The sequence below is a fragment of the Ostrea edulis genome, chromosome 6 (genome assembly GCF_947568905.1).
Source record: "Ostrea edulis chromosome 6, xbOstEdul1.1, whole genome shotgun sequence".
NCBI lineage: Eukaryota > Metazoa > Mollusca > Bivalvia > Ostreida > Ostreidae > Ostrea > Ostrea edulis.
This window is the reverse complement of record NC_079169.1, coordinates 62,094,670-62,117,388: the sequence shown is the minus strand read 5'-3', so window position 1 is coordinate 62,117,388 and position 22,719 is coordinate 62,094,670. Positions and strand designations below refer to the sequence as shown.

Sequence of the window (22,719 nt, the reverse complement as noted above, 5' to 3'; positions counted from 1 at the left end):
TGGTGGTTGTTGGAGTCTCTGTTGTAGTGGTGGTGGTTGTTGGAATCGCTGTTGTAGTGGTGGTTGTTGGAGTCTCTGTTGTAGTGATTGTTTTTGTAGGAGTCTCTGTTGTAGTGGTTGTTATAGGAGTCTCTGTTGTAGTGGTTGTTGTTGGAGTCTCTGTTGTAGTGGTGGTTGTTGGAGTCTCTGTTGTAGTGATGGTTGTTGGAGTCTTTGATGTAATGATTGTTGTTGTTGGAGCCTCTGTTGTAGTGGTTGTTGTTGTTGTTGGAGCCTCTGTTGTAGTGGTTGTTGTTGTTGTTGGAGTCTCTGTTGTAGTGGTGGTTGTTGGAGTCTCTGTTGTAGTGGTGGTTGGAGTATCTGTTGTAGTGATTGTTTTTGTAGGAGTCTCTGTTGTAGTGGTTGTTGTTGGAGTCTCTGATGTAATGGTTGTTGTTGTTGTTAGAGTCTCTGTTGTAGTGGTGGTTGTTGGAGTCTCTGTTGTAGTGATGGTTGTTGGAGTATTTGATGTAATGATTGTTGTTGTTGGAGCCTCTGTTGTAGTGGTTGTTGTTGTTGAAGTCTCTGTTGTAGTGGTTGTTGTTGTTGGAGTCTCTGTTGTGGTTGCAGATGCATTTGTGATTGCAGCTTCAGTTGTGGTTGCATCTTCAGCTGTGGTTGCAGGTTCTGTTGTAACAGCTTCAGTGGTGTTTGTATCTTCTGTTGTGGTTGCAGCTTCAATTGTGGTTGCAGCTTTAGTAATGGTAGCAACTTTTGTTGCTGTTAAAGCTTCTGCTGTAGTTACAGTTTCAATTGTAGTTGCAGCATTAGTTGTGTTTGGAGCTTCAGTTATGGTTGTAGCTTCAGTTGTGGTTGCTGCTTCAGTTGTGGTAGCAGCTTCAGTTGTGGTTGCAGCTAATGATGTGGTAGAAGCTTCAGTTGTATTTGGTGCTTCAGTTGTAGCAACTTCTGTTGTAGTAAAAACTTCTGTTGTTGTTTCAGCTTCAGTTGTGGTTGGAGCTTTAGTTGTAGTTGCAGCTTCTGTTGAAGCATCAATAGTGGTTGCAGCCTCTGTTGCAGTTGCAGTTTTAGTTGCAGCTTTTGTTGTGATTGCAGCTTCAGTTTTGTTACCAGCTTGTGTTGTGGTAGCAGCTTCTGTTGTGGTTACATCATGTGTTGCAGATTCAGTTCTAGTTGCAGTCACAGTTGTGGTTTCAGCTAATGCTGTTGTTACAGATTCTGTTGTGGCTGCACCTTCTGTTGTAGTTGCTGTTCGTGTTGTGTTGGCAGATTCTGCTGTGGTTGCAGGTTCAGTTGTGTTTGTATCTTCAGTTATGGTTGCACCTTCTGTTGTGGGTGCAGCTTGTGTTGTGGTGGTCGATTTTGTTGTGACTCCAGCTTCTGTTGTAGATGCAGCTTTTGTTGTGGTTGCACCTACTGTTGTGGTTGCAGATAATGATGTGGTAGAAGCTTCAGTTGTATTTGGAGCTTCAGTTGTACCAACTTCTGTTGTAGTAAAAACTTCTGTTGTTGTTTCAGCTTCAGTTGTGGTTGGAGCTTTAGTTGTAGTTGCAGTTTCTGTTGCAGCATCAATAGTGGTTGCAGCCTCTGTTGCAGTTTCAGTTGCAGCTTCTGTTGTGAATACAGCTTCAGTTTCGGTAGCAGCTTCAGTTGTGGTAGCAACTAATGATGTGGTTGCAGCTTCTGTTGTGGTTGCAGCTTCAGTTATGGTTGCTGCTTCAGTTGTCGTAGCAGCTAATGATGAGGTAGAAGCTTCAGTTGTATTTGGTGCTTCAGTTGTAGCAACTTCTGTTGTACTAAAAATTTCTATTGTTGTTGCAGCTTCAGTTGTGGTTGGAGCTTTCGTTGTAGTTGCATCTTCTGTGGAAGCATCAATAGTGGTTGAAGCCTCTGTTGCAATTTCAGTTTTAGTTGCAGCTTCAGTTTTGGTAGCAGCTTCAGTTGTAGTTGCAGCTTCTGTTGTGGTCGCAGATTCAGTTGTGGTTGCAGCTTCTGTTGTAGTTCCAGGTTCAGATGTGGTTACAGATCCATTTGTGGTTGTAGCTTTTGTTGTAGTTGCAGGTTCACTTTTGGTAGGAGCTTCAGTTGTGGTTGCAACTAATGATGTGCTTACAGCTTCTGTTGTGGTTGCAGCTTCAGTTGTGGCTGCAGCTAATGATGTGGTTGCAGTTAAAGTTGTAGTAACACCTGCAGTTGTAGTAACTTTTGTTGTAGTAAATACTTCAGTTGTGGCAGCTTTAGTTGTGGTTGGAACTTTAGTTGTAGTTGCAGCTTCTGTTGCAGCATCAATAGTGGTTACAACCTCTGTTGCAGTTTCAGTTACAGCTTCTGTTGTGATTGTAGCTTCAGTTTTGGTAGCAGCTTCAGTTGTAGTGGCAGCTAATGATGTGGTTGCAGCTTCTGTTGCGGTTGCAGCTTCTGCTTTGGTTGCAGCTAAAGTTGTGGTAGCAGTTTCAGTTGTAGCAACTTCTCTTGTAGCAAAAACTTCTGTTGTTGCAGCTTCAGTTGTAGTTGCAGCTTCTGTGGAAGCATCAATAGTGGTTGCAGCCTCTGTTGCAGTTGTAGTTTTAGTTACAGCTTCTGTTGTGATTGCAGCTTCAGTTTTGTTACCAGCTTTTGTTGTGGTAGCAGCTTCTGTTGTGGTTACAGCATGTGTGGCAGATTCAGTTCTAGTTGCAGTCACAGTTGTGGTTTCAGCTAATGCTGTTGTTACAGCTTCTGTTGTGGTAGCACCTTCTGTTGTGGTAGCAGCTTCTGTTGTGATAGCAGCTTCTGTTGTGGTAGCAGTTTCTGTTGTGGTTTCAGCTGCTGTTGTGGTTGCAGCTTCCATTGTGGTAGCAGCTTCTGTTCTCTTTGCAGATTCTGTTCTGGTAGCTCCTTCGGTTGTGGTTGCAGCTTCTGTTGTGGTTGCAGTTTCTGTTGTGGTAGCAGCTTCTGTTGTGGTAGCAGATTCTGTTGTGGTAGCAGTTTCTGTTGTGGTTTGAGTTTCTGTTGTGGTAGAAGCTTCTGTTGTGGTAGCAGCTTCTGTTCTGGTTGCAGCTTCTGTTGTGGTAGCAGCTTCTGTTGTGGTTGTAACCTCTGTTGTGGTTGCAGGTTCTGTTGTGGTAGCAGCTTCTGTTCTGGTAGCAGCTTCTGTCACGGTTGCAGCTTCTGTTCTGGTTGCAGCTTCAGTTGTGGTTGCAGCATCTGCTGTGGTTGCAGCTAAAGTTGTGGTAGCAGTTTCAGTTGTGGTTACAGCATGTGTTGCAGATTCAGATCTAGTTGCAGTCACAGTTGTGGTTTCAGCTAATGCTGTTGTTACAGATTCTGTTGTGGCTGCACCTTCTGTTGTAGTTGCTGTTCGTGTTGTGTTGGCAGATTCTGCTGTGGTTGCAGGTTCAGTTGTGTTTGTATCTTCAGTTATGGTTGCACCTTCTGTTGTGGGTGCAGCTTGTGTTGTGGTGGTCGATTTTGTTGTGACTCCAGCTTCTGTTGTAGATGCAGCTTTTGTTGTGGTTGCACCTACTGTTGTGGTTGCAGATAATGATGTGGTAGAAGCTTCAGTTGTATTTGGAGCTTCAGTTGTACCAACTTCTGTTGTAGTAAAAACTTCTGTTGTTGTTTCAGCTTCAGTTGTGGTTGGAGCTTTAGTTGTAGTTTCTGTTGCAGCATCAATAGTGGTTGCAGCCTCTGTTGCAGTTTCAGTTGCAGCTTCTGTTGTGAATACAGCTTCAGTTTCGGTAGCAGCTTCAGTTGTGGTAGCAACTAATGATGTGGTTGCAGCTTCTGTTGTGGTTGCAGCTTCAGTTATGGTTGCTGCTTCAGTTGTCGTAGCAGCTAATGATGAGGTAGAAGCTTCAGTTGTATTTGGTGCTTCAGTTGTAGCAACTTCTGTTGTACTAAAAATTTCTATTGTTGTTGCAGCTTCAGTTGTGGTTGGAGCTTTCGTTGTAGTTGCATCTTCTGTGGAAGCATCAATAGTGGTTGAAGCCTCTGTTGCAATTTCAGTTTTAGTTGCAGCTTCAGTTTTGGTAGCAGCTTCAGTTGTAGTTGCAGCTTCTGTTGTGGTCGCAGATTCAGTTGTGGTTGCAGCTTCTGTTGTAGTTCCAGGTTCAGATGTGGTTACAGATCCATTTGTGGTTGTAGCTTTTGTTGTAGTTGCAGGTTCACTTTTGGTAGGAGCTTCAGTTGTGGTTGCAACTAATGATGTGCTTACAGCTTCTGTTGTGGTTGCAGCTTCAGTTGTGGCTGCAGCTAATGATGTGGTTGCAGTTAAAGTTGTAGTAACACCTGCAGTTGTAGTAACTTTTGTTGTAGTAAATACTTCAGTTGTGGCAGCTTTAGTTGTGGTTGGAACTTTAGTTGTAGTTGCAGCTTCTGTTGCAGCATCAATAGTGGTTACAACCTCTGTTGCAGTTTCAGTTACAGCTTCTGTTGTGATTGTAGCTTCAGTTTTGGTAGCAGCTTCAGTTGTTGTGGCAGCTAATGATGTGGTTGCAGCTTCTGTTGCGGTTGCAGCTTCTGCTTTGGTTGCAGCTAAAGTTGTGGTAGCAGTTTCAGTTGTAGCAACTTCTCTTGAAGCAAAAACTTCTGTTGTTGCAGCTTCAGTTGTAGTTGCAGCTTTAGTTGTAGTTGCAGCTTCTGTGGAAGCATCAATAGTGGTTGCAGCCTCTGTTGCAGTTGTAGTTTTAGTTACAGCTTCTGTTGTGATTGCAGCTTCAGTTTTGTTACCAGCTTTTGTTGTGGTAGCAGCTTCTGTTGTGGTTACAGCATGTGTGGCAGATTCAGTTCTAGTTGCAGTCACAGTTGTGGTTTCAGCTAATGCTGTTGTTACAGCTTCTGTTGTGGTAGCACCTTCTGTTGTGGTAGCAGCTTCTGTTGTGATAGCAGCTTCTGTTGTGGAAGCAGTTTCTGTTGTGGTTTCAGCTGCTGTTGTGGTTGCAGCTTCCATTGTGGTAGCAGCTTCTGTTCTCTTTGCAGATTCTGTTCTGGTAGCTCCTTCGGTTGTGGTTGCAGCTTCTGTTGTGGTTGCAGTTTCTGTTGTGGTAGCAGCTTCTGTTGTGGTAGCAGATTCTGTTGTGGTAGCAGTTTCTGTTGTGGTTTGAGTTTCTGTTGTGGTAGAAGCTTCTGTTGTGGTAGCAGCTTCTGTTCTGGTTGCAGCTTCTGTTGTGGTAGCAGCTTCTGTTGTGGTTGTAACCTCTGTTGTGGTTGCAGGTTCTGTTGTGGTAGCAGCTTCTGTTCTGGTAGCAGCTTCTGTCATGGTTGCAGCTTCTGTTCTGGTTGCAGCTTCAGTTGTGGTTGCAGCATCTGCTGTGGTTGCAGCTAAAGTTGTGGTAGCAGTTTCAGTTGTGGTTACAGCATGTGTTGCAGATTCAGTTCTAGTTGCAGTCACAGTTGTGGTTTCAGCTAATGCTGTAATTACAGCTTCTGTTGTGGTTGCACCTTCTGTTGTGGTAGCAGCTTCTGCTGTGGTAGCAGCTTCTGTTGTGGTTGCACCTTCTGTTGTGGTTTCAGTTTCTGTTGAGGTCACAGCTCCAGTTGTGGTAGCAGCTTCTGTTGCGGTAGCAGTTTCCGTTGTGGTTTCAATTTTTGTTGTGGTTGCAGCTTCTGTTGTGGTAGCAGCTTCTGTTGTGGTTGCAGCTTCTGTAGTACTTGCAGTTTCAGTTGCCATTGCAACTTCACTTCTGGTAGCTGTTTCTGTTGTGGTTTCAGTTTCTTTTGTGGTTGAAGATTCTGTTGTGGTAGCAGCTTCTGTTGTGGTTGCAGCTTCTGTTGTGGATTTATGTTCTGTTGTGGTAGCAGCTTCTGTTGTGGATGAAGCTACTGTTGTGGTTGCAGCTTGTGTTATGGTTGCAGTTTCTGTTGTGGTAGCAGCTTCTGTTGTGGTTGCAGCTTCTGTTGTGGTATCAACTTCTGTTGTAGTTGCAGCTTCAGTTGTTGTAGCAGCTTCTGTTGTGGTTGCAGCTTCTGTTGTGGTATCAGCTTCTGTTGTGGTAGAAGTTTCTGTTGTGGTTTCACCTTCCGTTGTGGTTGCAGCTTCCGTCATTGTTACCTCTTCTGTTGTGGTTGATACTTCAGTTGTAGTTTCAGCTTCAGTTGTAGTTGCAGCTTCAGTTGTGGTTATAGTTTGTGTAGTGGTTACATGTTCCGTTGTGGTTGCAGCTTTTGTTGTGGTAGCAGGTTCTGTTGTGGTTGCAAGTTCTGTTGTACTTGCAGCTTCTGTTGTGGTAGCAGGCTCTGTTGTAGTTGCAGCTTCTGTTGTGGTTACAGCTTCCGTTATGGTTGCAGCTTCTGTTGTGGTTGCAGCTTCCATTGTGGTAGAAGCTTTTGTTGAAGTTGCAGCTTCTGTTGTAGTTGGAGCTTCTGTCGTAGTTGCAGTTTCTGTTGTGGTTGCAGCTTCTGTTGTGGTTTCAGTTTCTGTTGTAGTTACAGCTTCTGATGTGGAAGCAGCTTCTCTTGTAGTTGCAGCTTCTGTTGTGATAGCAGCTTCTCTTGTGGTAGCAGCTTCTGTTGTGGTTGCAGCTTCTGTTGTGGAAGCAGCTGCTACTGTTGTGGTTGAAGCTTCTGTTCTGGTTTCAGTTTCTGTTGTAGTTGCAGCTTCTGTTGTGGTAGCAGCTTCTGTTGTGGTTTCAGTTGTAAGTTCTCTTGTGGTAGCAGCTTCTGTTGTGGTTGCAGCTTCTGTTGTGGAAGCAGCTGCTACTGTTGTGGTTGCAGCTTGTGTTGTGGTTGCAGATTCTGTTGTGGTATCAGCTTCTAGTGTAGTTTCAGCTTTAGTTGTTGTAGCAGCTTCTGTTGTGGTTGTAGCTTCTGTTGTGGTATCAGCTTCTGTTGTGGTAGCATTTTCTGTTGTGGTTGTAGTTTCTGTTGTGGTTTCAGGTTCTGCTGTGGTAGCAGCTTCTGTTGTGGTAGCAGTTTCTGTTGTGGTTTCAGCTTCTGTTGTGGTTGTAGCTTCTATTGTGGTATCAGCTTCTGTTGTGGTAGCATCTTCTGTTGTGGTAGCAGTTACTGTTCTGGTTTCAGTTTCTATTGTGGTTGCAGCATCTGTTGTGGTAGCAGCTTCTATTGTGGTAGCAGTTTCTGTTGCAGAAGTAGCTTCTGTTGTGGTTGCAGCTTCTGTTGTGGTTGCACCTTCTGTTGTGGTAGCTTCTTCTGTTGTGGTTGCATCTTCTGTTGTGGTAGCTTCTTCTGTTGTGGTTGCAGCTTCTGTTGTGGTTGCAGGTTCTGTTCTGGTAGCAGCTTCTGTTGTGGTAGAAGTTTCTGTTGTGGTAGCAGCTTCTGTTGTAGTAGCAGCTTCTGTTGTGGTCGCAGCTTCTGTTGTGGTACCATCTTCTGTTGTGGTTTCAGTTTCTGTCATGGTTGCAGCTTCTGTTGTGGTAGCAGCTTCTGTTCTGGTTGCAGCTTCTGTTGTGGTTGCAACCTCTGTTGTGGTTGCAGGTTCTGTTGTGGTACCACCTTCTGTTGTGGTTGCAGTTTCTGTTGTGGTAGAAGCTTCTGTCATGGTTGCAGCTTCTGTTCTGCTTGCAGCTTCAGTTGTGGTTGCAGCATCTGCTGTGGTTGCAGCTAAAGTTGTGGTAGCAGTTTCAGTTGTGGTTACAGCATGTGTTGCAGATTCAGTTCTAGTTGCAGTCACAGTTGTGGTTTCAGCTAATCCTGTTATTACAGCTTCTGTTGTGGTTGCACTTTCCGTTGTGGTAGCAGCTTCTGTTGTGTTTTCAGTTTCTGTTGTGGTTTCAGTTTCTGTTGTGGTCACAGCTTCTGTTGTGGTAGCAGTTTCCGTTGTGGTTGCAGTTTCTGTTGTGGTTGCAACTTCTGCTGTGGTAGAAGCTTCTGTTGTGCTTGCAGCTTCTGTTGTGGTAGCAGCTTCTGTTGTGGTTGCAGCTTCTGTTGTGGTTGCAGCTACTGTTGTGGTTGCAGCTTCTGTTGTGGTAGCAGCTTCTGTTGTGGTAGCAGCTTCTGTAGTAGTTGCAGCTTCAGTTGTAAGTGCAGCTTCTCTTGTGGTACCAGCTTCTGTTGTGGTTGAAGCTACTGCTGTCGTTGTAGTTTCTATCGTGGTTGCAGCTTCTGTGATGGTTGCAGTTTCTCTTCTCGTTGAAGCTTCAGTTGTGGTTGCAGCTTCTTCTGTGGTAGCAGCTTCTGTTGTAGTAGCAGCTTCTGTTGTGGTCGAAGCTTCTCTTGTGGTTGCACCTTCTGTTGAGGTAGCTTCTTCTGTTGTGGTTGCAGATTCTGTTGTGGTAGCAGCTTCTGTTGTGGTAGCAGTTTCTGTTGTGGTTTCAGTTTTTGTTGTGGTTGCAGCTTCTGTTGTGGTAGCAACTTCTGTTGTGGTTGCAGCTTCTGTTGTGGTTGCAGCTTCTATTGTGGTTGCAGGTTCTGTTGTCGTTGCAGGTTCTGTTGTTGTAGCAGCTTCTGTCGTGGTTTCAGGTTCTGTTGTTGTAGCAGCTTCTGTCGTGGTTGCAATTTCTGTTCTTGTTGCAGCTTCAGTTGTGGTTGTAGCTTCTACTGTGGTTCCAACTAAAGTTGTGGAAGCAATTTCATTTGTGGTTGCAGCTGTTGCAGTTGCAGCTTCTGTTGTGGTAGCAGCTTCTGTTGTGGTTGAACCTTCTGTTGTGGTAGCTTCTTCTGTTGTGGTTGCAGCTTCTGTTGTGGTTGCAGCTTCTGTTGTGGTTAGAGCTTCTGTTGTGGTAGAAGTTTCTGTTGTGGTAGCAGCTTCTATTGTAGTAGCAGCTTCTGTTGTGGACGTAGCTTCTGTTGTGGTTGCACCTTCTGTTGTGGTAGCTTCTTCTGTTGTGGTTGCAGCTTCTGTTGTGGTTGCAGGTTCTGTTGTGGTAGCAGCTTCTGTTGTGGTAGCAGTTTCTGTTGTGGTTGAACCTTCTGTTGTGGTAGCTTCTTCTGTTGTGGTTGCAGCTTCTGTTGTGGTTGCAAGTTCTGTTGTGGTTAGAGCTTCTGTTGTGGTAGAAGTTTCTGTTGTGGTAGCAGCTTCTATTGTAGTAGTAGCTTCTGTTGTGGATGTAGCTTCTGTTGTGGTTGCACCTTCTGTTGTGGTAGCTTCTTCTGTTGTGGTTGCAGCTTCTGTTGTGGTAGCAGCTTCTGTTGTGGTAGCAGTTTCTGTTGTGGTTTCAGTTTCTGTTGTGGTTGCACCTTCTGTTGTGGTTGCACCTTCTGTTGTGGTAGCTTCTTCTGTTGTGGTTGCAGCTTCTGTTGTGGTAGCAGTTTCTGTTGTGGTTGCAGCTTCTGTTGTGGTTTTAGCTTCCGTTGTTGTTGCAGCTTCTGTTGTTACCGCTTCTGTTGTGGTGGTAGCTACTGTTGTGGTACCAGCTTCTGTTGTGGTTGCAACTTCTATTGTGGTCGCAGCTTCTGTTGTGGTTGTACCTTCTGTTGTGGTAGCAGCTTCTGTTGTGGTTGAAGCTTCTGTTGTGGTTGAAGCTTCTGTTGTGGTTGCAACTTTTATTATGGTTGCAGGTTCTGTTGTGGTTGCAGGTTCTGTTGTGGTAGCAGCTTCTGTCGTGGTTGCAGTTTCTGTTCTGGTTGCAGTTTCAGTTGTGGTTGTATCTTCTCCTGTGGTTGCAGCTTCTGTGGTGGTTGCAGCTTCTGTCATGGTTGCAGTTTCTGTTCTGGTTGCAGTTTCAGTTGTGGTTGTATCTTCTCCTGTGGTTCCAGCTAAAGTTGTGGCAGCAGTTTCAGTTGTGGTTGCAGCTTCTGTTGTGGTTGTAGCTTCCATTGTTGTTCCAGCTTCTGTTGTTACCGCTTCTGTTGTGGTGGTCGCTACTGTTGTAGTTGCAGCTTCTGTAGTAGTTGCAACTTCAGTTGTAAGTGCAGCTTCTGTTGTGGTACCAGCTTCTGTTGTGGTTGAAGCTTCTGTTGTGGTAGCAGCTACTGCTGTCGTTGCAGCTTGTGTTGGGGTTGCAGTTTCTGTTGTGGTAGCAGCTTCTGTTGTGGTATGAGCTTCTGTTGTAGTTGCAGCTTCAGTTGTTGTAGCAGCTTCTGTTGTGGTTGCAGTTTCTGTTGTGGTATCAGGTTCTGTTGTGGTAGCAGTTTGTGTTGTGGTTTCAGTTTCTGTTGTTATTGCAGCTTCTGTTGTGGTTGCAGCTTTTGTTGTGGTACAAGGTTCTGTTGTGGTTACAAGTTCTGTTGTAGTTGCAGCTTCTGTTTCAGCTTCTGTTGTGGTTGCAGCTTTTGTTATGGTAGCAGGTTTTCTTGTAGTTGCAGCTTCTGTTGTGGTTGCAGCTTCTGTTTTGCTTGCAGCTTCGATTGTGGTATCAGCTTCTGTTGTAGTTGCAGTTGCTGTTGTAGTTGAAGCTTCTGTCATAGTTGCAGTTTCTGTTGTGGTTGCAGCTTCTGTTGTGGTTGCAGCTTCTGTTGTGGTATCAGCTTCTGTTCTGATTGCAGGTTCTGTTGTGGTAGCAGCTTCTGTCGAAGATGCAGTTTCTATCGTGGTTGCAGCTTCTGTGATGGTTGCAGTTTCTCTTCTCGTTGAAGCTTCAGTTGTGGTTGCAGCTTCTTCTGTGGTAGCAGCTTCTGTTGTAGTAGCAGCTTCTGTTGTAGTAGCAGCTTCTGTTGTGGTCAAAGCTTCTCTTGTGGTTGCACCTTCTGTTGTGGTAGCTTCTTCTGTTGTGGTTGCAGATTTTGTTGTGGTTTCAGTTTCTGTTGTGGTTGCAGCTTTTGTTGTGGTAGCAGCTTCTGTTGTGGTTGCAGCTTCTGTTCTCGTTGCAGGTTCTTTTGTCGTTGCAGGTTCTGTTCTTGTAGCAGCTTCTGTCGTGGTTTCAGGTTCTGTTCTTGTAGCAGCTTCTGTCGTGGTTGCAGTTTCTGTTCTGGTTGCAGCTTCAGTTGTGGTTGCAGCTTCTGTTGTGGTTGCAGGTTCTGTCGTGGTTGCAGTTTCTGTCGTGGTTGCATTTTCTGTCGTGGTAGCAGTTTCTGTCGTGGTTGCAGCTTCTGTCGTGGTTGCAGTTTCTGTTCTGATTGAAGATTCAGTTGTGGTTGCAGCTTCTGCTGTGGTTGCAGCTAAAGTTGTGGCAGCTGTTTCAGTTGTGGTAGCTGTTTCAGTTGTGGTTGCAGCTAATGTTGTTGAAGCTTCCGTTCTTGTTGCAGTTTCTGTTGTTGTTACCGCTACTGTTGTGGTTGCTCCTTCAGTTGTAGTTTTAGCTTCGGTTGTTGTTGCATCCTCAGTTGTGGTTGCAGCTTCTATTGTAGTTGCATCTTCAGTTGTGGTTGTAGTTTCTGTTGTGGTTACAGCTTCTGTTGTGGTTGCAGCTTTTGTTGTGGTAGAAGGTTCTGTTGTGGTTGCAAGTTCTGTTGTAGTTGCAGCTTCTGTTTCAGCTTCTGTTGTGGTTGCAGCTTTTGTTATGGTAGCAGGTTCTGTTGTGGTTGCAGCTTCTGTTTTGCTTGCAGCTTCAATTGTGGTATCAGCTTCTGTTGTAGTTGCAGTTTCTGTTGTAGTTGCAGCTTCTGTCATAGTTGCAGTTTCTGTTGTCGTTGAAGCTTCAGTTGTGGTTGCAGCTTCTTCTGTGGTAGCAGCTTCTGTTGTAGTAGCAGCTTCTGTTGTGGTCGAAGCTTCTCTTGTGGTTGCACCTTCTGTTGAGGTAGCTTCTTCTGTTGTGGTTGCAGATTCTGTTGTGGTAGCAGCTTCTGTTGTGGTAGCAGTTTCTGTTGTGGTTTCAGTTTCTGTTGTGGTTGCAGCTTCTGTTGTGGTAGTAACTTCTGTTGTGGTTGCAGCTTCTGTTGTGGTTGCAGCTTCTATTGTGGTTGCAGGTTCTGTTGTCGTTGCAGGTTCTGTTGTTGTAGCAGCATCTGTCGTGGTTTCAGGTTCTGTTGTTGTAGCAGCTTCTGTCGTGGTTGCAATTTCTGTTCTTGTTGCAGCTTCAGTTGTGGTTGTAGCTTCTACTGTGGTTCCAACTAAAGTTGTGGAAGCAATTTCATTTGTGGTTGCAGCTGTTGCAGTTGCAGCTTCTGTTGTGGTAGCAGCTTCTGTTGTGGTTGAACCTTCTGTTGTGGTAGCTTCTTCTGTTGTGGTTGCAGCTTCTGTTGTGGTTTCAGGTTCTGTTGTGGTTAGAGCTTCTGTTGTGGTAGAAGTTTCTGTTGTGGTAGCAGCTTCTATTGTAGTAGCAGCTTCTGTTGTGGACGTAGCTTCTGTTGTGGTTGCACCTTCTGTTGTGGTAGCTTCTTCTGTTGTGGTTGCAGCTTCTGTTGTGGTTGCAGGTTCTGTTTTGGTAGCAGCTTCTGTTGTGGTAGCAGTTTCTGTTGTAGTTACAGCTTCTGTCGTGGTTGCAGTTTCTGTTCTGGTTGCAGCTTCAGTTGTGGTTGTATCTTCTCCTGTGGTTCCAGCTAAAGTTGTGGCAGCAGTTTCAGTTGTGGTTGCAGCTTCTGTTGTGGTTTTAGCTTCCGTTGTTGTTGCAGCTTCTGTTGTTACCGCTTCTGTTGTGGTGGTAGCTGCTGTTGTAGTTGCAGCTTCTGTTGTGGTAGCAGCTTCTGTAGTAGTTGCAGCTTCAGTTGTAAGTGCAGCTTCTGTTGTGGTACCAGCTTCTGTTGTGGTTGAAGCTTCTGTTGTGGTAGCAGCTACTGCTGTCGTTGCAGCTTGTGTTGGGGTTGCAGTTTCTGTTGTGGTAGCAGCTTCTGTTGTGGTATGAGCTTCTGTTGTAGTTGCAGCTTCAGTTGTTGTAGCAGCTTCTGTTGTGGTTGCAGTTTCTGTTGTGGTATCAGGTTCTGTTGTGGTAGCAGTTTGTGTTGTGGTTTCAGTTTCTGTTGTTATTGCAGCTTCTGTTGTGGTTGCAGCTTTTGTTGTGGTACAAGGTTCTGTTGTGGTTACAAGTTCTGTTGTAGTTGCAGCTTCTGTTTCAGCTTCTGTTGTGGTTGCAGCTTTTGTTATGGTAGCAGGTTTTCTTGTAGTTGCAGCTTCTGTTGTGGTTGCAGCTTCTGTTTTGCTTGCAGCTTCGATTGTGGTATCAGCTTCTGTTGTAGTTGCAGTTGCTGTTGTAGTTGAAGCTTCTGTCATAGTTGCAGTTTCTGTTGTGGTTGCAGCTTCTGTTGTGGTTGCAGCTTCTGTTGTGGTATCAGCTTCTGTTCTGATTGCAGGTTCTGTTGTGGTAGCAGCTTCTGTCGAAGATGCAGTTTCTATCGTGGTTGCAGCTTCTGTGATGGTTGCAGTTTCTCTTCTCGTTGAAGCTTCAGTTGTGGTTGCAGCTTCTTCTGTGGTAGCAGCTTCTGTTGTAGTAGCAGCTTCTGTTGTAGTAGCAGCTTCTGTTGTGGTCAAAGCTTCTCTTGTGGTTGCACCTTCTGTTGTGGTAGCTTCTTCTGTTGTGGTTGCAGATTTTGTTGTGGTTTCAGTTTCTGTTGTGGTTGCAGCTTTTGTTGTGGTAGCAGCTTCTGTTGTGGTTGCAGCTTCTGTTCTCGTTGCAGGTTCTTTTGTCGTTGCAGGTTCTGTTCTTGTAGCAGCTTCTGTCGTGGTTTCAGGTTCTGTTCTTGTAGCAGCTTCTGTCGTGGTTGCAGTTTCTGTTCTGGTTGCAGCTTCAGTTGTGGTTGCAGCTTCTGTTGTGGTTGCAGGTTCTGTCGTGGTTGCAGTTTCTGTCGTGGTTGCATTTTCTGTCGTGGTAGCAGTTTCTGTCGTGGTTGCAGCTTCTGTCGTGGTTGCAGTTTCTGTTCTGATTGAAGATTCAGTTGTGGTTGCAGCTTCTGCTGTGGTTGCAGCTAAAGTTGTGGCAGCTGTTTCAGTTGTGGTAGCTGTTTCAGTTGTGGTTGCAGCTAATGTTGTTGAAGCTTCCGTTCTTGTTGCAGTTTCTGTTGTTGTTACCGCTACTGTTGTGGTTGCTCCTTCAGTTGTAGTTTTAGCTTCGGTTGTTGTTGCATCCTCAGTTGTGGTTGCAGCTTCTATTGTAGTTGCATCTTCAGTTGTGGTTGTAGTTTCTGTTGTGGTTACAGCTTCTGTTGTGGTTGCAGCTTTTGTTGTGGTAGAAGGTTCTGTTGTGGTTGCAAGTTCTGTTGTAGTTGCAGCTTCTGTTTCAGCTTCTGTTGTGGTTGCAGCTTTTGTTATGGTAGCAGGTTCTGTTGTGGTTGCAGCTTCTGTTTTGCTTGCAGCTTCAATTGTGGTATCAGCTTCTGTTGTAGTTGCAGTTTCTGTTGTAGTTGCAGCTTCTGTCATAGTTGCAGTTTCTGTTGTCGTTGAAGCTTCAGTTGTGGTTGCAGCTTCTTCTGTGGTAGCAGCTTCTGTTGTAGTAGCAGCTTCTGTTGTGGTCGAAGCTTCTCTTGTGGTTGCACCTTCTGTTGAGGTAGCTTCTTCTGTTGTGGTTGCAGATTCTGTTGTGGTAGCAGCTTCTGTTGTGGTAGCAGTTTCTGTTGTGGTTTCAGTTTCTGTTGTGGTTGCAGCTTCTGTTGTGGTAGTAACTTCTGTTGTGGTTGCAGCTTCTGTTGTGGTTGCAGCTTCTATTGTGGTTGCAGGTTCTGTTGTCGTTGCAGGTTCTGTTGTTGTAGCAGCATCTGTCGTGGTTTCAGGTTCTGTTGTTGTAGCAGCTTCTGTCGTGGTTGCAATTTCTGTTCTTGTTGCAGCTTCAGTTGTGGTTGTAGCTTCTACTGTGGTTCCAACTAAAGTTGTGGAAGCAATTTCATTTGTGGTTGCAGCTGTTGCAGTTGCAGCTTCTGTTGTGGTAGCAGCTTCTGTTGTGGTTGAACCTTCTGTTGTGGTAGCTTCTTCTGTTGTGGTTGCAGCTTCTGTTGTGGTTTCAGGTTCTGTTGTGGTTAGAGCTTCTGTTGTGGTAGAAGTTTCTGTTGTGGTAGCAGCTTCTATTGTAGTAGCAGCTTCTGTTGTGGACGTAGCTTCTGTTGTGGTTGCACCTTCTGTTGTGGTAGCTTCTTCTGTTGTGGTTGCAGCTTCTGTTGTGGTTGCAGGTTCTGTTTTGGTAGCAGCTTCTGTTGTGGTAGCAGTTTCTGTTGTAGTTACAGCTTCTGTCGTGGTTGCAGTTTCTGTTCTGGTTGCAGCTTCAGTTGTGGTTGTATCTTCTCCTGTGGTTCCAGCTAAAGTTGTGGCAGCAGTTTCAGTTGTGGTTGCAGCTTCTGTTGTGGTTTTAGCTTCCGTTGTTGTTGCAGCTTCTGTTGTTACCGCTTCTGTTGTGGTGGTAGCTGCTGTTGTAGTTGCAGCTTCTGTTGTGGTAGCAGCTTCTGTAGTAGTTGCAGCTTCAGTTGTAAGTGCAGCTTCTGTTGTGGTACCAGCTTCTGTTGTGGTTGCTGCTTCTGTTGTGGTTGCAACTTCTATTGTGGTCGCAGCTTCTGTTGTGGTTGTACCTTCTGTTGTGGTAGCAGCTTCTGTTGTGGTTGCAGCTTCTGTTGTGGTTGAAGCTTCTGTTGTGGTTGCAACTTTTATTATGGTTGCAGGTTCTGTTGTGGTATCAGGTTCTGTTGTGGTAGCAGCTTCTGTCGTGGTTGCAGCTTCTGTCGTGGTTGCAGCTTCTGTTGTGGTTGCAGTTTCTGTTCTGGTTGCAGTTTCAGTTGTGGTTGTATCTTCTCCTGTGGTTGCAGCTTCTGTCGTGGTTGCAGCTTCTATTGTGGTTGCAGGTTCTGTTGTCGTTGCAGGTTCTGTTGTTGTAGCAGCTTCTGTCGTGGTTTCAGGTTCTGTTGTTGTAGCAGCTTCTGTCGTGGTTCCAATTTCTGTTCTTGTTGCAGCTTCAGTTGTGGTTGTAGCTTCTGTTGTGGTAGCAGCTTCTATTGTAGTAGCAGCTTCTGTTGTGGACGTAGCTTCTGTTGTGGTTGCACCTTCTGTTGTGGTAGCTTCTTCTGTTGTGGTTGCAGCTTCTGTTGTGGTTGCAGGTTCTGTTGTGGTAGCAGCTTCTGTTGTGGTAGCAGTTTCTGTTGTGGTTGAACCTTCTGTTGTGGTAGCTTCTTCTGTTGTGGTTGCAGCTTCTCTTGTGGTTTCAGGTTCTGTTGTGGTAGAAGTTTCTGTTGTGGTTTCAGTTTCTGTTGTGGTTGCAGCTTCTGTTGTGGTTGCACCTTCTGTTGTGGTTGCACCTTCTGTTGTGGTAGCTTCTTCTGTTGTGGTTGCAGCTTCTGTTGTGGTAGCAGTTTCTGTTGTGGTTTCAGTTTCTGTTGTGGTTGCAGCTTCTGTTGTGGTAGCAGCTTCTGTAGTAGTTGCAGGTTCTGTCGTGGTTGCAGTTTCTGTCGTGGTAGCAGTTTCTGTCGTGGTTGCAGCTTCTGTCGTGGTTGCAGTTTCTGTTCTGATTGAAGATTCAGTTGTGGTTGCAGCTTCTGCTGTGGTTGCAGCTAAAGTTGTGGCAGCTGTTTCAGTTGTGGTAGCTGTTTCAGTTGTGGTTGCAGCTAATGTTGTTGCAGCTTCCGTTCTTGTTGTGGTATCACCTTCTGTTGTAGTTGCAGCTTCAGTTGTTGTTGTAGCTTCTGTTGTGGTAACAGCTTCTGTTGTGGTTGCAGTTTCTGTTGTAGTAGTAGCTTCAGTTGTGGTTGCAGCTTCTGTTGAGGTATCAGCTTCTGTTGAAGTTGAAGTTTCAGTTGTTGTAGCAGCTTCTTTTGTGGTTGTAGCTTCTATTGTGGAATCAGCTTCTGTTGTGGTAGCAGCTTCTCTTGTGGTAGAAGTTTCTGTTGTGGTTTCAGCTTCTGTTGTGGTAGCAGCTTCTCTTGTAGTTGCAGCTTCTGTTGTGGTAGCAGCTTCTGTTGTGGTTGCAGCTTCTGTTGTGGTTAGAGCTTCTGTTGTGGAAGCAGCTGCTACTGTTGTGGTTGCAGCTTGTGTTGTGGTTGCAGCTTGTGTTGTGGTTGCAGCTTGTGTTGTTGTAGCAGCTTCTGTTGTGGTTGTAGCTTCTGTTGTGGTAGCAGCTTCTGTTGTGGTAGCAGTTTCTCTTGTGGTTTCAGTTTCTGTTGTGGTTACAGCTTCTGTTGTGGTAGCAGGTTCTGTCGTGGTTGCAGTTTCTGTCGTGGTAGCAGTTTCTGTCGTGGTTGCAGCTTCTGTCGTGGTTGCAGTTTCTGTTCTGATTGAAGATTCAGTTGTGGTTGCAGCTTCTGCTGTGGTTGCAGCTAAAGTTGTGGCAGCTGTTTCAGTTGTGGTAGCTGTTTCAGTTGTGGTTGCAGCTAATGTTGTTGCAGCTTCCGTTCTTGTTGCAGTTTCCGTTGTTGTTACCGCTTCTGTTGTGGTTGCTCCTTCAGTTGTAGTTTTAGCTTCGGTTGTTGTTGCATCCTCAGTTGTGGTTGCAGCTTCTATTGTAGTTGCATCTTCAGTTGTGGTTGTAGTTTCTGTTGTGGTTACAGCTTCTGTTGTGGTTGCAGCTTTTGTTGTGGTAGAAGGTTCTGTTGTGGTTGCAGCTTCTGTTTTGCTTGCAGCTTCGATTGTGGTATCAGCTTCTGTTGTAGTTGCAGTTTCTGTTGTAGTTGCAGCTTCTGTCATAGTTGCAGTTTCTGTTGTCGTTGAAGCTTCAGTTGTGGTTGCAGCTTCTTCTGTGGTAGCAGCTTCTGTTGTAGTAGCAGCTTCTGTCGTGGTTCCAATTTCTGTTCTTGTTGCAGCTTCAGTTGTGGTTGTAGCTTCTACTGTGGTTCCAACTAAAGTTGTGGAAGCAATTTCATTTGTGGTTGCAGCTGTTGCAGTTGCAGCTTCTGTTGTGGTAGCAGCTTCTGTTGTGGTTGAACCTTCTGTTGTGGTAGCTTCTTCTGTTGTGGTTGCAGCTTCTGTTGTGGTTGCAGGTTCTGTTGTGGTTAGAGCTTCTGTTGTGGTAGAAGTTTCTGTTGTGGTAGCAGCTTCTATTGTAGTAGCAGCTTCTGTTGTGGACGTAGCTTCTGTTGTGGTTGCACCTTCTGTTGTGGTAGCTTCTTCTGTTGTGGTAGCAGCTTCTGTTGTGGTAGCAGTTTCTGTTGTGGTAGCAGTTTCTGTTGTGGTTGCAGCTTCATTTGTGGTTGCACCTTCTGTTGTGGTTGAACCTTCTGTTGTGGTAGCTTCTTCTGTTGTGGTTGCAGCTTCTGTTGTGGTAGCAGTTTCTGTTGTGGTTTCAGTTTCTGTTGTGGTTGCAGCTTCTGTCGTGGTTGCAGCTTCTGTCGTGGTTGCAGTTTCTATTCTGGTTGCAGCTTCAGTTGTGGTTGTATCTTCTCCTGTGGTTCCAGCTAAAGTTGTGGCAGCAGTTTCAGTTGTGGTTGCAGCTTCTGTTGTGGTTTTAGCTTCCGTTGTTGTTGCAGCTTCTGTTGTTACCGCTTCTGTTGTGGTGGTCGCTACTGTTGTAGTTGCAGCTTCTGTAGTAGTTGCAACTTCAGTTGTAAGTGCAGCTTCTGTTGTGGTACCAGCTTCTGTTGTGGTTGAAGCTTCTGTTGTGGTAGCAGCTACTGCTGTCGTTGCAGCTTGTGTTGGGGTTGCAGTTTCTGTTGTGGTAGCAGCTTCTGTTGTGGTAGCAGCTTCTGTTGTGGTTGCAGTTTCTGTTGTGGTTAGAGCTTCTGTTGTGGAAGCAGCTGCTACTGTTGTGCTTGCAGCTTGTGTTGTGGTTGCAGCTTCTGTTGTGGTATCACCTTCTGTTGTAGTTGCAGCTTCAGTTGTGGTTGTAGCTTCTGTTGTGGTAACAGCTTCTGTTGTGGTAACAGCTTCTGTTGTGGTTGAACCTTCTGTTGTGGTAGCTTCTTCTGTTGTGGTTGCAGCTTCTGTTGTGGTTGCAGCTTCTGTTGTGGTTAGAGCTTCTGTTGTGGTAGAAGTTTCTGTTGTGGTAGCAGCTTCTATTGTAGTAGCAGCTTCTGTTGTGGACGTAGCTTCTGTTGTGGTTGCACCTTCTGTTGTGGTAGCTTCTTCTGTTGTGGTTGCAGCTTCTGTTGTGGTTGCAGGTTCTGTTGTGGTAGCAGCTTCTGTTGTGGTAACAGCTTCTGTTGTGGTTGAACCTTCTGTTGTGGTAGCTTCTTCTGTTGTGGTTGCAGCTTCTGTTGTGGTTGCAGCTTCTGTTGTGGTTAGAGCTTCTGTTGTGGTAGAAGTTTCTGTTGTGGTAGCAGCTTCTATTGTAGTAGTAGCTTCTGTTGTGGACGTAGCTTCTGTTGTGGTTGCACCTTCTGTTGTGGTAGCTTCCTCTGTTGTGGTTGCAGCTTCTGTTGTGGTAGCAGCTTCTGTTGTGGTAGTAGTTTCTGTTCTGGTTTCAGTTTCTGTTGTGGTTGCAGCTTCTGTTGTGGTTGCACCTTCTGTTGTGGTTGCACCTTCTGTTGTGGTAGCTTCTTCTGTTGTGGTTGCAGCTTCTGTTGTGGTAGCAGTTTCTGTTGTGGTTTCAGTTTCTGTTGTGGTTGCAGCTTCTGTCGTGGTTGCAGCTTCTGTCGTGGTTGCAGTTTCTGTTCTGGTTGCAGCTTCAGTTGTGGTTGTATCTTCTCCTGTGGTTCCAGCTAAAGTTGTGGCAGCAGTTTCAGTTGTGGTTGCAGCTTCTGTTGTGGTTTTAGCTTCCGTTGTTGTTGCAGCTTCTGTTGTTACCGCTTCTGTTCTGGTGGTAGCTACTGTTGTAGTTGCAGCTTCTGTTGTGGTAGCAGCTTCTGTAGTAGTTGCAGCTTCAGTTGTAAGTGCAGCTTCTGTTGTGGTACCAGCTTCTGTTGTGGTTGCAGCTTCTGTTGTGGTCGCAGCTTCTGTTGTGGTCGCAGCTTCTGTTGTGGTTGTACCTTCTGTTGTGGTAGCAGCTTCTGTTGTGGTTGCAGCTTCTGTTGTGGTTGAAGCTTCTGTTGTGGTTGCAACTTTTATTATGGTTGCAGGTTCTGTTGTGGTTGCAGGTTCTGTTGTGGTAGCAGCTTCTGTCGTGGTTGCAGCTTCTGTCGTGGTTGCAGCTTCTGTCGTGGTTGCAGTTTCTCTTCTGGTTGCAGTTTCAGTTGTGGTTGTATCTTCTCCTGTGGTTGCAGCTTCTGTCGTGGTTGCAGCTTCTGTCGTGGTTGCAGTTTCTGTTTTAATTGCAGTTTCAGTTGTGGTTGTATCTTCTCCTGTGGTTCCAGCTAAAGTTGTGGCAGCAGTTTCAGTTGTGGTTGCAGCTTCCATTGTTGTTCCAGCTTCTGTTGTTACCGCTTCTGTTGTGGTGGTCGCTACTGTTGTAGTTGCAGCTTCTGTAGTAGTTGCAACTTCAGTTGTAAGTGCAGCTTCTGTTGTGGTACCAGCTTCTGTTGTGGTTGAAGCTTCTGTTGTGGTAGCAGCTACTGCTGTCGTTGCAGCTTGTGTTGGGGTTGCAGTTTCTGTTGTGGTAGCAGCTTCTGTTGTGGTTGCAGTTTCTGTTGTGGTTAGAGCTTCTGTTGTGGAAGCAGCTGCTATTGTTGTGCTTGCAGCTTGTGTTGTGGTTGCAGCTTCTGTTGTGGTATCACCTTCTGTTGTAGTTGAAGCTTCAGTTGTGGTTGTAGCTTCTGTTGTGGTAACAACTTCTGTTGTGGTTGCAGTTTCTGTTGTAGTAGTAGCTTCAGTTGTGGTTGCAGCTTCTGTTGATGTATCAGCTTCTGTTGAAGTTGAAGTTTCAGTTGTTGTAGCAGCTTCTGTTGTGGTTGTAGCTTCTGTTGTGGAATCAGCTTCTGTTGTGGTAGCAGCTTCTCTTGTGGTAGCAGTTTCTGTTGTGGTTTCAGTTTCTGTTGTGGTAGCAGCTTCTGTTGTGGTAGAAGTTTCTGTTGTGGTTTCAGCTTCTGTTGTGGTAGCAGCTTCTCTTGTAGTTGCAGCTTCTGTTGTGGTAGCAGCTTCTGTTGTGGTTGCAGCTTCTGTTGTGGTTAGAGCTTCTGTTGTGGAAGCAGCTGCTACTGTTGTGGTTGCAGCTTGTGTTGTGGTTGCAGCTTCTGTTGTTGTAGCAGCTTCTGTTGTGGTTGTAGCTTCTGTTGTGGTAGCAGCTTCTGTTGTGGTAGCAGTTTCTCTTGTGGTTTCAGTTTCTGTTGTGGTTACAGCTTCTGTTCTGGTAGCAGCTTCTGTTGTGGTAGCAGCTTCTATTCTGGTAGCAGTTTCTGTTGTGGTTTCAGCTTCTGTTGTGGTTGCAGCTTCTGTTGTGGTTGCAGGTTCTGTTGTGGTAGCAGGTTCTGTCGTGGTTGCAGTTTCTGTTGTGGTTGCAGCTTCTGTTGTGGTTGAAGCTTCTGTTGTGGTTGCAACTTTTATTATGGTTGCAGGTTCTGTTGTGGTTGCAGGTTCTGTTGTGGTAGCAGCTTCTGTCGTGGTTGCAGCTTCTGTCGTGGTTGCAGCTTCTGTCGTGGTTTCAGTTTCTGTTCTGGTTGCAGTTTCAGTTGTGGTTGTATCTTCTCCTGTGGTTGCAGCTTCTGTCGTGGTTGCAGCTTCTGTCGTGGTTGCAGTTTCTGTTCTTGTTGCAGTTTCAGTTGTGGTTGTATCTTCTCCTGTGGTTCCAGCTAAAGTTGTGGCAGCAGTTTCAGTTGTGGTTGCAGCTTCTGTTGTGGTTGTAGCTTCCATTGTTGTTCCAGCTTCTGTTGTTACCGCTTCTGTTGTGGTGGTCGCTACTGTTGTAGTTGCAGCTTCTGTAGTAGTTGCAACTTCAGTTGTAAGTGCAGCTTCTGTTGTGGTACCAGCTTCTGTTGTGGTTGAAGCTTCTGTTGTGGTAGCAGCTACTGCTGTCGTTGCAGCTTGTGTTGGGGTTGCAGTTTCTGTTGTGGTAGCAGCTTCTGTTGTGGTAGCAGCTTCTGTTGTGGTTGCAGTTTCTGTTGTGGTTAGAGCTTCTGTTGTGGAAGCAGCTGCTACTGTTGTGGTTGCAGCATCTGTTGTGGTATCACCTTCTGTTGTAGTTGCAGCTTCAGTTGTGGTTGTAGCTTCTGTTGTGGTAACAGCTTCTGTTGTGGTTGAACCTTCTGTTGTGGTAGCTTCTTCTGTTGTGGTTGCAGCTTCTGTTGTGGTTGCAGCTTCTGTTGTGGTTAGAGCTTCTGTTGTGGTAGAAGTTTCTGTTGTGGTAGCAGCTTCTATTGTAGTAGCAGCTTCTGTTGTGGACGTAGCTTCTGTTGTGGTTGCACCTTCTGTTGTGGTAGCTTCTTCTGTTGTGGTTGCAGCTTCTGTTGTGGTTGCAGCTTCTGTTGTGGTAGCAGCTTCTGTTGTGGTAGCAGTTTCTGTTGTGGTTGAACCTTCTGTTGTGGTAGCTTCTTCTGTTGTGGTTGCAGCTTCTGTTGTGGTTGCAGCTTCTGTTGTGGTAGCAGCTTCTGTTGTGGTAGCAGTTTCTGTTGTGGTTGAACCTTCTGTTGTGGTAGCTTCTTCTGTTGTGGTTGCAGCTTCTGTTGTGGTTGCAGCTTCTGTTGTGGTTAGAGCTTCTGTTGTGGTAGAAGTTTCTGTTGTGGTAGCAGCTTCTATTGTAGTAGTAGCTTCTGTTGTGGACGTAGCTTCTGTTGTGGTTGCACCTTCTGTTGTGGTAGCTTCTTCTGTTGTGGTTGCAGCTTCTGTTGTGGTAGCAGCTTCTGTTGTGGTAGTAGTTTCTGTAGTGGTTTCAGTTTCTGTTGTGGTTGCAGCTTCTGTTGTGGTTGCACCTTCTGTTGTGGTAGCTTCTTCTGTTGTGGTTGCAGCTTCTGTTGTGGTAGCAGCTTCTATTGTAGTAGTAGCTTCTGTTGTGGACGTAGCTTCTGTTGTGGTTGCACCTTCTGTTGTGGTAGCTTCTTCTGTTGTGGTTGCAGCTTCTGTTGTGGTTGCAGCTTCTGTCGTGGTTGCAGTTTCTGTTCTGGTTGCAGCTTCAGTTGTGGTTGTATCTTCTCCTGTGGTTCCAGCTAAAGTTGTGGCAGCAGTTTCAGTTGTGGTTGCAGCTTCTGTTGTGGTTTTAGCTTCCGTTGTTGTTGCAGCTTCTGTTGTTACCGCTTCTGTTGTGGTGGTAGCTACTGCTGTAG

At 45.6% G+C, this 22,719-nt stretch overlaps 3 protein-coding genes across 3 annotated transcripts in view; all 3 read right to left on the bottom strand.

Moving 5' to 3' along the window:
• The window catches only part of LOC125645630 (mucin-4-like), a 90,705-nt gene extending 83,228 nt beyond the window's left edge, over positions 1 to 7,477 (bottom strand). Inside the window, exons 1-7 of the mRNA XM_056141956.1 lie at positions 7,397 to 7,477; positions 7,064 to 7,165; positions 6,986 to 6,989; positions 5,998 to 6,768; positions 5,476 to 5,586; positions 3,322 to 4,803; positions 1 to 2,703 (exon numbers count right to left, since the gene is read on the bottom strand). The exon at positions 1 to 2,703 is cut by the window's left edge and continues 612 nt beyond it. Coding sequence (XP_055997931.1) covers positions 1 to 2,703; positions 3,322 to 4,803; positions 5,476 to 5,586; positions 5,998 to 6,768; positions 6,986 to 6,989; positions 7,064 to 7,165; positions 7,397 to 7,477 — 5,254 coding nt within the window. The remainder of the gene's footprint in view (positions 2,704 to 3,321; positions 4,804 to 5,475; positions 5,587 to 5,997; positions 6,769 to 6,985; positions 6,990 to 7,063; positions 7,166 to 7,396) is intronic.
• LOC130047299 (mucin-2-like) lies at positions 7,474 to 10,282 on the bottom strand. Its single transcript, XM_056141955.1, has 4 exons — positions 10,078 to 10,282; positions 9,419 to 9,810; positions 8,309 to 8,653; positions 7,474 to 7,539 (listed from the first exon to the last, which is right to left on the bottom strand). The coding sequence occupies exons 1-4, from the start codon at positions 10,280 to 10,282 to the stop codon at positions 7,474 to 7,476; spliced, it is 1,008 nt and encodes a 335-aa protein (XP_055997930.1).
• A 119-nt stretch (positions 10,283 to 10,401) lies between these two features.
• Positions 10,402 to 21,313, bottom strand: LOC130047298 (mucin-19-like). Its single transcript, XM_056141954.1, has 13 exons — positions 21,089 to 21,313; positions 20,801 to 20,823; positions 20,242 to 20,462; positions 17,815 to 18,210; positions 16,829 to 17,547; positions 16,673 to 16,686; positions 16,306 to 16,526; positions 14,900 to 15,117; positions 13,346 to 14,779; positions 13,205 to 13,226; positions 12,757 to 12,990; positions 10,667 to 12,489; positions 10,402 to 10,476 (listed from the first exon to the last, which is right to left on the bottom strand). The coding sequence occupies exons 1-13, from the start codon at positions 21,311 to 21,313 to the stop codon at positions 10,402 to 10,404; spliced, it is 5,625 nt and encodes a 1,874-aa protein (XP_055997929.1).
• Positions 21,314 to 22,719: the final 1,406 nt, after the last annotated feature.

Bases quoted from the DNA above. Each gene is read 5' to 3' on its own strand.
- LOC130047299 (XM_056141955.1), bottom strand. From the start codon at position 10,282: ATGACAGAAGCTTCAACTACAACAGCAACTGCAACTACAACAGAAGCT. The intron at 9,811-10,077 runs GTACCACAACAA...CCACAACAGAAG, and splicing joins TGTAACCACAACAGAACCTT to CTGGTACCACAACAGAAGCT. The intron at 8,654-9,418 runs GTTGCAACCACA...ACTTCTACCACA, and splicing joins AACCTGCAACCATAATAAAA to ACAGAAGCTCTAACCACAAC.
- LOC130047298 (XM_056141954.1), bottom strand. From the start codon at position 21,313: ATGGAAGCTACAACCACAACAGAAGCTGCAACCACAACTGAAACTGCT. The intron at 18,211-20,241 runs GTGATACCACAA...GTACCACAACAG, and splicing joins AGCTTCAACTACAACAGAAG to AAGCTGCACTTACAACTGAA. The intron at 15,118-16,305 runs GTGATACCACAA...CAACTACTACAG, and splicing joins AGCTGCAACTACAACAGAAG to AAGCTGCTACCACAACAGAA.